The sequence below is a fragment of the Dendrobates tinctorius genome, unplaced genomic scaffold, assembly GCF_039654945.1.
Source record: "Dendrobates tinctorius isolate UK_male_01 unplaced genomic scaffold, ASM3965494v1 ptg000043l, whole genome shotgun sequence".
NCBI lineage: Eukaryota > Metazoa > Chordata > Amphibia > Anura > Dendrobatidae > Dendrobates > Dendrobates tinctorius.
Window position 1 is genome coordinate 6481577 of NW_027361711.1, and position 12422 is coordinate 6493998.

General features: G+C 44.3%; 1 protein-coding gene across 1 annotated transcript in view; it reads right to left on the reverse strand.

The window, feature by feature from the left end:
- Positions 1–6794: 6794 nt before the first annotated feature.
- The window catches only part of DRAM1 (DNA damage regulated autophagy modulator 1), a 92351-nt gene continuing 86723 nt past the window's right edge, over positions 6795–12422 (reverse strand). Inside the window, exons 5-7 of the mRNA XM_073575173.1 lie at positions 8187–8245; positions 7963–8055; positions 6795–7136 (exon numbers count right to left, since the gene is read on the reverse strand). Coding sequence (XP_073431274.1) covers positions 7092–7136; positions 7963–8055; positions 8187–8245 — 197 coding nt within the window. The 3' untranslated portion in view covers positions 6795–7091. The remainder of the gene's footprint in view (positions 7137–7962; positions 8056–8186; positions 8246–12422) is intronic.

Below are 12422 nucleotides of genomic sequence, written 5' to 3' on the forward strand. Positions count from 1 at the left end.
CAAGGACACTAAACTTCAGGAAGGCAAATTTCCAACGGATGAGAGATGATCTTGGTGCAATTAACTGGGACGATATCCTGAGACATAAAAATACACAAAGAAAATGGGAGACGTTTATTAGCATCCTGAATAGGACCTGTGCACAATATATACCGTATGGGAATAAACATGCTAGAAATAGGAAGAAACCACTATGGCTAAATAGAGCTGTAAGGGGCGCAATAAGGGACAAACATAAAGCATTTAGAGAATTAAAGCAAGTAGGTAGTGATGAGGCATTAAATAAATACAGAAGATTAAATAAATTCGGTAAAAAGCAAATCAAGACAGCAAAGATTGAGACAGAGAGACTCATTGCCAGAGAAAGTAAAAATAATCCCAAAATATTCTTTAACTACATAAATAGTAAGAAGCTAAAAAATGATAGTGTTGGTCCCCTTAAAAATAGTCTGGGTGAAATGGTGGATGAGGATGAGGAAAAAGCCAATATGCTAAATGACTTTTTTTCAACAGTATTTACACAAGAAAATCCCATGACGGATAACATGATCAGGGATAAAAATTCTCCATTAAATGTCACCTGCTTAACCCAGCAGGAAGTACGGCGGCGTCTACAAATCACTAAAATTGACAAATCCCCGGGCCCGGATGGGATACACCCCCGAGTACTGCAGGAATTAAGCACAGTCATAGATAGACCACTATTTTTAATCTTTAAAGATTCCATAATAACAGGGTCTGTACCACAGGACTGGCGTATAGCAAATGTGGTGCCAATATTCAAAAAGGGGACAAAAACTGAACTTGGAAATTATAGGCCAGTAAGTTTAACCTCAACTGTGGGTAAAATCCTGGAGGGTTTTCTAAGAGTTACTATACTGGAGTATCTGAAGAAGAATAACCTCATGACCCAATATCAACATGGGTTTACAAGGGACCGTTCCTGTCAGACTAATCTGATAAGCTTTTATGAAGCGGTAAGTTCCGGACTGGACCAAGGGAATGCAGTGGATGTGGTGTACATGGACTTTTCAAAAGCTTTTGATACGGTGCCACACAAAAGGTTGATACATAAAATGAGAACAATGGGGATAGGGGAAAATATGTGTAGGTGGGTTAAGAGCTGGCTCAGGGATAGGAAACAAAGGGTGGTTATTAATGGAGCACACTCGGACTGGGTCACGGTTAGCAGTGGGGTACCACAGGGGTCAGTTTTGGGCCCGCTTCTTTTTAACATATTTATTAATGACCTTGTAGGGGGCATAGAGAGTAGAATTTCAATATTTGCAGATGACACTAAACTCTGCAGGGTAATTAATACAGAGGAGGACAATTTTATATTACAGGAGGATTTATGTAAACTAGAAGCTTGGGCTGATAAATGGCAAATGAGCTTTAATGGGGATAAATGTAAGGTCATGCACTTGGGTAGAACGAACAAGTTGTATAATTATGTGCTTAATTGTAAAACACTGGGCAAAACAGTCACTGAAAAAGACCTGGGTGTATGGGTGGACGACAAACTCACATTTAGTGGCCAGAGTCAAGCAGCTGCTGCAAAGGCAAATAAAATAATGGGATGCATTAAAAGAGGCATAGATGCTCATGAGGAGAACATAATTTTACCTCTATATAAGTCACTAGTGCGACCACACTTAGAATACTGTGTACAGTTCTGGTCTCCGGTGTATAAGAAAGACATAGCTGAACTGGAGCGGGTGCAGAGAAGAGCGACCAAGGTTATTAGGGAACTAGGGGGTCTGCAATACCAAGACAGGTTATTACACTTGGGGTTATTTAGTTTGGAGAATCGAAGGCTTAGGGGTGATCTTATTACAATGTATAAATATATGTGGGGACAATACAAAGACCTTTCTAATGATCTTTTTACTCTTAGACCTGTGACGGGGACAAGGGGGCATCCTCTACGTCTGGAGGAAAGAAGGTTTAAGCATACTCACAGACGCGGATTCTTTACTGTAAGAGCAGTGAGACTATGGAACTCTCTGCCATATGATGTTGTAATGAGTGATTCACTACTAAAATTTGTGAGGTAAAATATTGTTTAAAAACAGTCAGTGAAATATTTTACCTCACAAAATGAATCCTCTGTGATCCCCTGCTGTAATGTCAGTATTGTCTTTGCTTCCTCCCCTGCCCAGATGTGGTATGCTCCGTACACGGTCAGACACAATTTTTAAAACGAACTTTCGTTTGTGGGAAAACCCCTTTAATGTGACCGGCTTCCTATGCCTGTAGACACGTTGCGCACCTGCCGCCGGGATCAACCAAATGATTCACTACGCCTGCGCGGAATTCGCGCAGGCAGTAAATCAGACCACCGCCATCTTTGTGCAGACAGATAGCGTTGGTCACATTAAAACTGCGCATGCGCTCCTCCTGTACAAACATGGCGGCGGTCAGTGAATCATTTGGCTGATCTCGGCAGTGGTGTGTTCACGACAGTGTTCCGCTTGTGGTACCGCGCATGAGGCTGCGTACAGCGTATACAGTGTGTGTGTGGTATGTACAGTGTATACAGTGTGTGTGGTGCGTATGGCGTATACAGTGTGTGGTGCGTACAGCGCATACAGTGTTTGTGTGTGGTGCGACGGTGTTCCACTGCTGGTAATGCGCAAGAGGCTGGTACCACCAGCAGTTTCCATATTAGGATACCCATCACTTGGGTGTCCCAATATGGCGGTCGATGAACTTCCACCGCTTGGAATTCTGGGATCTGGACACATCTGGACAGAACAGGATGTGAAGACATTACAAGGTAAGTACAGTATATATTAGATGAGTCCCCACATAGCCTCCCTATATACAGTATGAGCTCCCACTTAGCCCACTTATAAACAATATGAGCCCCCACACAATCCCCCTATATACAATAAGACCCCCCATATACTGTATGAGCCCACACACAATTTTCTTATTTACAATATGAGCCCACATAGTCTCCATAAATACAGCATGATTCCCAACATAGCCTCCCTATATACAGCATAAGACCCTACTTTTTCCTTTTATATACAGTATAGCTCTTATACACAGTATGATCCCCCACACAGCCTCCCTACATACAGTATGAGCCCCCCATTTATCCTCCATATATACTGTATGAGTCCCCACATAAGCCACTTATATACAGTACTAGCTGAGCAGCCCGCGTTGCCCGGGCATAGTAACTAACTGTGGTTAGTTATAACAAATTATAATGATTATATTGAACATAAATTGTCACTGTTGAACATGGCAACGCTCCCGCACTGGTACTGGTATACGGAACACAACCGGCGCCATTTTGTTGAAGCAAATTTCTTTTTAACACAATATTAATCCCTTAATGACTGCCAATACGACTTTTAAAGGCGGCAGTTAAGAGGCCTTATTCCTCGTGCACCTCATGCTCCTTCCTTTTACACAGCCTCCTCCTGCACTTAACGGTCCTCCTTTATACACAGCATTTTTCTGCAGCACAGCTTTTCTCCTTTATAGTCGCCTCCTCCGGCAGCACCTCACACTTCTCTTCTATATACAATTGGAAACACTTGATCCTGAGAGAAATTGCACTAATTGCAATAAAGCATATCGTATACACAGCCTACTTCTTCTCCAGTACAACACTTTTCTCCTTTAGACATAGTTCCCACATTATTTGGTCAGTGTTTTTACCTCAGTATTTGTAAGCTAAAACTTGGAGTAAAACAATCAGAGGAAAAGTATATTAGAAACACGTCACAACTTCCGTATTTTTCTCCCACTTGTGGTTTTGGCTTAAAAATACTGATGTAAAATACTGACCAAATACTGAATGTGTGAATGTGGCCTTATACACAGCCTCCACTTGCAACGCCTCACTCTTCTCTATACACAGCCTCATACTGCAGCAGCACTTTACTTCTCTCATTTTCCCCTCACTCCACTATTTTCCCCTCACTCCTTTCATTTTCCCCTCTCTCCTCTCATTTTCCCTTCACTCCTCTCATTTTCACCCAACTCCTCTCTTCCCCTCACACGTGCACAGCAACTTCCCGTTATGAGCACAACGGTAATCCATGAGGCTTCTCCCCTTTCCCTTGACATCATGCCTCACAGGAGCAACTCCATTCTAGACACAACGGAGCTAGATGTGGCCTATGCCTGCCGTGCACAGATACTCAGAAGGCAGTGGCCCTGATTGTAGCTTGCAGCGGCTGGGACGTCGCAGCCGGTGACTTTTGCAGGGTGGCTTTTGAGGTGAAAGTGCACACGGGCGAAGACACAAACAACGTGGGCCGTGTGGATGGGGCTTTGTGTGTCAAGTGAGTGTGGCTATGCGGAGTGGGCGGTGCTATCTGAAGTGGGCATGGCTTGATACATACACACACACACACTCAACTTTATATATATAGACGAGCCCCTATGTGGCGCCCCCAAGGAGTATGGCCGCCACAGTGGCTTTGCCTTCCTCCAGGGAGGGTAATGACATGCTTGGAAGCAGTGAAGGGTCTCTCTCGCAGTTAACCTATACATGCAACACAGTTCCACTCCAGGCCAGCAGGGGGAACTCTGAACCGGAATTGAAGGGAGGAGTGCTCTCTGAGGGCCAAGAGGAAGGACTGGTCAGTTAGTGTGAGGAGGTCCACGTGTGCAGACATGTGGAGAGAAGCTGGAGGTTGAGCTGAGGAAACAGAGCTCCCTCACAGCGAGAGCGCATGAAATGGAGCCTGGTCTCCACGGTTGTACGGATACTAACAGTCCTGCAACAGACACCAGAGGAGTAGGAGGCTGTAAATGCCCTACCCCCATCTAAGACTCGGAGGCACAACAGCACGGAGTGAGCCAAGAGAGGAATAGCGGCTACATCTGTCTGCCATACGAGGAGTGCTAGTAGAAGAGCATTAGGAGGAACTTCAGTGTAACTCAGTACTGAGTACTTCATTCAAATAAGCGCTAAGAAGGAGACTGCACAGCCCTTCTGTTGAGAGAGAATCCTGAGCTGCTTCCAGGCTAGCCTGCTCCTGTACCATTTGTAATCAGGACCCTGGATTGCATTTATCAAGTAAAGGTACAGAATTTGCACCCTGCTGTGTCTTTGTCTGCTTCCTACCCTTCCGGCACTGCTACATCCCCGTGCCAGCCACATCTACACTGCCCTGAGACTACAGCTTCACCTGTGGGGAGCTTGTACATCTTTGCTGCACCATATCATCAGTCCCAGTGGATCTGCATGCAGCGTCGGCTTAACATCTCACTTGCCGAACACCACAGGTGGCGTCACGAACTATTCCATTAACTACATTCCACCATTTCAATTCCCCATTACTTGGGCGCCCAGGGCCACGGACCGGGTCACTGCTGCTGTGACACATCCCGCTGACACCGGCCCGGTACCGAGTACCCCACACCCACCTACATAGTCTTCCTATGCACAGTATGAGCCTCAACATAGCTTCCTTATGCACAGTATGAGCCCCCACATGTCACACGCAGTGTGGGAAGACCAAGTGCAACATGACGGGAAGAGGGGAAGGAAGCCCAAACGCTAGAGAAAAGGGGAGTGGAGACTCATAGGAAGATCTATTAGTACCCTCTCTCCCCTACCGTCCATATATTGGTTCCACATCAATCGCCAAGCAGGAACCTAAGCCCTGTATATCCCTAGAGCTAGGCCCTGAATAGGGAAGGGGGGATGAACAGTGATCAGTCCCCACTGTACACTGAAGAGAAGGGAGACAAACAAGGGGGAAAAACTTAGCTTGAACAGACTCAGAAAGGTAACACCAAACGTCCTCCAACAGCACCAGAGAGGAAGTTGGTTTACTGCTATCGGTCCAAGCCTTCACATGGGAAAATGTGAATATCACCAGCAACTCCCTGAAGCAGACTGGGAGTCTATACCCAGGTCCAGGTGTGTCAATTAGAGTCAGAGGGAGGTTGCCAATGGGCCTAAAAGTCAAAAGTATTAATTTAGCGGTGAAATCAGGGAAGTTGGGCAGGGGAAGGAGGCCACATGGTATGGCTCCGTGGATATAGGTCATCAATATGTGATCAGTCAGCGGCCTACCACCCAGCACCCCCACCGATCAGCTGAAATCTGTCCCAGCAATGTACAGCTTTGTATATTGTTTAATGTCCTCTGTAGAGTACGAAAGTTTGTCTACTCATCAAGTAACGCAGACCGAGATGGAGCAGGCTGAGACCTGACGCCCGATTGCGGAAGGAAGACTAGAGTGCAGAGTGGAACGGTCCTGTACTTGGACTGGGTGACTATTGTTCTTCCTCAATCCAGTAGACTACTTGTTTTGTAGGAACAGAAGTTTTGAAGTATATCTCTGTCATGGTAACCTTACAAAGCCCCTTAAGCCTAGGTAGTAACAGGGTCAGGGAAAGGAGTTGGAAAGGTGAAAAGAGACTTTCTTTCTTCTTTGTTTCTTGTCACCTGCATATTGTTACCCCACCCAGAGGTAAGAGTTGGTTCATTAAACAAAGTCTAGTTTAGGCTTTGTGCACATCAGTTTTAAAATTAATAAAAAAAAATACTACAAATGATGCAAATGGAACAAAAGCCATCGTATGCCTACGTCAATGGGAAAAAGATATTGCTTTTGGAATGATGCTGTGAAAAATTAAAAAAATAAGCGTAACATTGGAGTGGGCTACCAGAGTAATTTTACCGATGCGCTCTAGGCATCATGGTAATAGCCATAAACAATGCAAGATAGTATAAAATGAAGGCCTAATGTCTACAGGTGATCACAGGTTTATAACATATCAGAGAGATTATGACACACAAAACCAAATTCGGGTAAAATGCAAAACTTTAGATGATAATTTATTGTTAATATTATTAGGTTATAATACGTATATGTTAAAAAAAAAACAAATTCCAAACACAGGATTATCATTTATTCATTAAAAAAACATAAAAACATTGCATAAAAAAATCCAGAAATGTTGGACGGACATAATTTACAAAAACACATACAGTAAATGTTGTATCTCTGCAAACAAAGCAGATAGTGCAAAATGTGTTCGGCTCTTATTGACTTGTAAAGTCACGATTAAATATTCCCTTTTTCTATAACACTTGAATGGAGCAATTGTCAAAAATCATCATTGATTTCTATAGACATTTTCACAGTTACTGCCTGCAGGAGAATCAGAGAAAGAATTATCAGGACCAGTTCATCATGTAATATTTCTTACGAGAAGCAGATGCGATATAAGGATGTGTCAGCACAATTATATGGCATCCTAGCAATGTTGTTTATATTCACTCCAATGTATACACTGGTGTGACACATGTAAGTTAAAGGGAACCTGACAGCAGGATTGTGCACAGTAACCTACAGACACTGTCAGGTCGGCGCCGTTATACTGATTACAAATAATACCTTGGTTGATGAAATTCTTCTTGTGGTTGTTCTTAATCTTTATTTTCAGTTTTGTGCTAATGAGATTATCGTGCCTTAAGGCAGGGTTGGGGTATGCGGTGCTCTGATTAGGTATTCATAACGCAGACTGCAGACAGGTCTCTGATCCCTCACTGACCTACCCCCTAGTTTGCATAATGAATATCTGTACATACGTGTATGTATGAATGTATGAATATATTTTCTCTTACCACTTCTAGGTAAGCATTGTACATCTATATGACAGCGTACATTGCTGTGCTGCTTCATATGGGGGAGAGGTATACCCCCAAACAATGCAGTACAGGCTCACAGTGCACAATGCCAAATATACTGTAACTGATCCCTGTTAATTCACTGCATACGACCCCACACAGATAACATAAAAATTAAACAAGGATTCATTTTCAACAATTTACCAAAAATTGACTGACATGGCTGGGAATGGTTTGGCAGCGCATATTCAACTGAAACATCCGGTCTTGCCCAAATATAGGTGATCAGTAATATACTGTTGATTAATAAGGAAGGCTAAATAGATGATTTTATTACTGAAACCAACCTGAAACTCCTTTATGTAAGTCAGGAAGAAGGTCACAAATCCGAAAGCTACAATCCACTCACAGACTGCACTCGCCTGGTGATATGGTGAGGGCTGTATCCAGAGAGAGGGAATATAGTATGTAGCGGTATTAGTAAGAAACCACAGGTACATTAAGGTCTACAGTATAAGGATTTTAAGATTTAAAATTGAAGTAAATTTGAAAAAAACCTTAAATCTCATACCTCCTCACCAATGGTACAATGGTACAGCTTTATGCCATCGAATGCAGCACATATTATCACTATTAGATGTACATGTTAAGGAACTTACTGATAGTAGAAACCTTCCAGCTAATACTGTCTGTAAATTAGCATATGCACACTTGGAAAACACAGACGCAGTTCTCACTAAAAAGAAAATAATGTCACTGTACTGTATGGCACTTTAGATTATGATGCCATGCAGTGCACATCATGAAGTGACACAACCACCAGACTGTCAACATCGCCATCGACTACCCTTTTACTAGAACCTTTAATTCACAAGAGTTTATACAGAGATCACAACAAATTCCCTAATTCCTTACACTGAATTATAGAATTCTGATGAATTCAACTGGAGCATTAACAATTGATATGTGGTGAGCTCCCCCTAGTGGCTGCAAAGCACTGCATGTGCAACCAGAATAAGCACTCCCGACAAATATTTTATCCGCTAAACCTTTCTAAATATGTCTGTAATGAAGAGCAAGTTGTATTAGAATGCTTAGCAATCATTGTCTTTACTATTTTTGTTAGGGACGGCGGAACGTACTAAATATAAAATAACGTAAAGTGCGTTCGCCGCCCGGGGTCCACCGTGCAGAAGGTGTTAACACTGCTGCTAGCTAATGGCAGACGTACAATATGGCGGCATTATGCACACGGCTTGAACGTCACCCAGGTGCGCTGAGCGATCTCTGTATACTCACAGATGCCTTAACCCCTTAATGACCAGGGGTATTTTTGGTTTTGCATTTTCATTTTTTCCTCCCCTTCTTTCCAGAGCCATAACTTTTTTATTTTTCCGTCTATATGGCTGTGTGAGGGCTTATTTTTTGCGGAACGAGTTGTACTTTTAAACGACACCATTGGTTTTACCATGTCGTGTACTTGAAAACAGGAAAAAAATTCCAAGTGCGGTGAAATTGCCAAAAAAAGTGCAATCCCACACTTGTTTTTTGCATGGCTTTTTTGCTAGGTTCACTAGATGCCAAATCTGACCTGCCATTATAATTCTCCAGGTCATTACGAGTTCTTAGACGCCAAACCATGTCTATGTCCTCTTTTATCTAAGCGGTGAAAAAAAATTCCAAAGTTTGCTAAAAAAAAAAAAGAAATTTGCGCAATTTTCCAAGACCCGTAGCATCTCCATTTTTCATGATCTGGGGTCGGGTGAGGGCTTATTTCTTCCGTGCCGGGCTGACGTTTTTAATGATACCACTTTTGTGCATATACGTTCTTTTGATCGCCCGTTATTGCATTTTAATGCAATGTCTTGGGGACCAAAAAAAACGTTATTCTGGCGTTTTGAATTTTTTTCTCGCTAAGCCGTTTAGCGATCGGGTTAATGCTTTTTTTTTATTGATAGATCGGGAAATTCTGAACACGGCGATACCTAATATGTGTATGTGGGATTTTTTTTTACTGTTTTATTTTGATTGGGGCGAAAGGGGGGGGTTGATTTGAACTTTTAGGTTTTTTAAATTTTTTTTATTTTTAAACTTTTTTTTTTACTTTTGGCATGCTTCAATAGCCTCCGATCGGCTCTGCTACATATGGGCGATAAGCAGATCACCCTTATGTAGCAGATTTACTGCTGTGCTTTCAGTGCCAACCACTGGGTGACGCTGAAAGCCATATGCCTGGAACAACCATAGAGGTCTCAGAGACCTCTGGTTGTCCAGGCAACATGACGCCGACCCCCGATCACGTGACGGGGGTCGGCGATGACGTCATTTCTGGCCCGGCGGCCGGAAATGCTATTTAAATGACCGCTGTCAACTCTGACAGCGGGATTTAACTAGTTAATAGTCACAGGTGGACGGCGATTCCGCTTGTGCCTATTGCGGGCACATCTCAGCTGTTCATAACAGCTGACATGTCCCGGCTTTGATGCGGGCTCAGCGCCGGAGCCCTCATCAAAGCAGGGGAGATTCTGATGACGGACTGTGTCCGTCATTGGACATTAAGGGGTTAAGTGAAAAACACAAAAGACTGAGCCTGTTAGCGTCACAGGTCTCAGAGAAGTGCATGCATGGTATATGGTCACAGGAGCTGGGCCCTAGGCAGAGGGTCAGCATCTGTCTAAACCTACCGTGCGTGCGGCAACTACGGACGCCAAGAGGAGCTGCAGACTGCAGCGCAGCGACAGACACTGCCACTAGTCAACAATGCCCGGAAGCAGGCGCACTGTCGGACACTAGCACTCTGGAGGATGCTGTAGTGGCTTGTAGCTTGCGACTGGCACTGCCTCTATAGCTAAGTCCCTATACACACTCATAATATCAGAGGGAGGGGATCTTAAAGAGTCATTCGCAGGTTCATGCATCCATCACCATTCACACAGTAGCAACTAGAGACTATACTAGCACATGGCCAAGCGGCCATGCGAACCTTTTATAGCCAGGACCTTCCAGAAGCTTCCAGATCCCTGAGATGGACCAATCAGATCTGGAGAAGGACCTGGACATGTGGCTCCCGATCTTCAATGGGAGATCGTCTTGTGAGCATGCTCAGTGGAGCGGCAGGAGGACTTAGCCTCTGGAGCGATTTGCTGCTGAGCAGCCTTTATTGCCATTGCTGACCCAAAGGTAACAGCAATAGCCAGCCCCACAGAGCACGTCTGGGCAGTGCGTCTGGGAAGCCAGGATTGCTGAGCAATCTCCTCTGAGGTTGAAAGACAATGGGAGACCACAGAATGTGAGGCTCTGGATTCCTGTTGAACCGCTGCAGGAACCTGATGCCTAACAATTTTACAACATTGCTCAAGTCCTCTTCTCGATCACGTGACTTCAAATTTGACTAGCCGGATCACACAGAGATTTATCACTTTCGCTATATAAGTTTATGGAGGAACTCTCTGAGGTTACATAGAGTTACATTGATAGAAATAGCACTGTGTACGCCAGTAAAAAAGAGGTGTTGTGATGCTAGTCACTACTCACGGACAAACCTTGAGGCTGAGCAGTCAAGAAGTCTGGTGTCATGATCCATACTGGATCGGGACTAATAAAAAGCACAGGTAACGTTTTTTTTCTTAAGCTGTGCTTGAGTTGGTTTTTGCCCCCGGTGGCCATTAGGATTATTGCACTGTGGTGTTGTTTCTTCTAAGTTTGCCCCTGGTGATGGTGAGCATCATTGTACTCTGGTTTTTTTAGTTAAGTGCACATGATTATAATGCAGATGTGATTGCTGGCTCTGCTATAAAAGAGTCACAGGTGTTGCAATCAGTGTTGGTGATAGTGTTCATTTCAACATCTTTGGTGGAGGAAGGAGCTGGAGAGCGTTCCTTGCAGCACTGTCTTAGCCCTGGTGTGGAAGGAGTCGGAGGGGATTTCCTTGTCGCTCTGACAGAGCTTGGTGGCAGCTATTCAGGAGGAGAGCTGCATTCTGGTGGTGGACTCTGTTGCCAGGAGCAAGTGCAACAGAGTAAAGCTAAGTGGTGTTTCCCTGTTTGTGTTTTTCCTTAGTGTGTATTAGTACAGCGGTGGGGCCAGTGCCTGCGCCACCCAGCTCCCTATCAAGGGATAGGTGTAGGGTGTGCTAGGGCGACAGGTTCCTGATCGGTGCCCGGTGCGGAACCGGCATAGGGAACGTTAGGAGCGTTAGGGACACTGACTCAGGGGAGTGCAGGAGGTCTCCACGTCCCCTTTCCCTATCCCAGGGCCCACCATTGTAACTGCTTCCCCTTTCCCCGTGTCTTGTTGTTGTAGTACCGGCCGGCTGACCGTGTCACACAGGACAGTATCACGTGCCGCGTCTTGCAGTTTCAGTTACCGGCCTGCGGGTCGCGTCACACAGGACGGGTCATCGTGACATCTGGGGTGAGACACCAAGAGCGCTCATCATAAACAAAGGGATAAGGAAAGGGTGTAGTCAGTTAATAATTCGAAGTCAGAACTCCAGTAAAGTAGCTAATCAAGACAAAAGGGCAAGGCAAACAGATAGTCAAGCAAGGTCAAGGTCAGGCAGTAAAGATTGTGGATGGACATGGACCAAGGAGATTGAACAGGATTCTACAGGTAAACAACTGGCTACATCGATGGTGCCGTTAGCAATGTTTTGGGTTTCTTGACCATGAAGTGAATTACCTGTATGATGGACTCCTTATTAGAGATGGGTTGCATCTTATGAAAACAGGAAAACACATATTTGGTAGACGCCTTGCTACACTCATCAGGATAACTTTAAACTAGAACAATATGGGATAGGAAATAT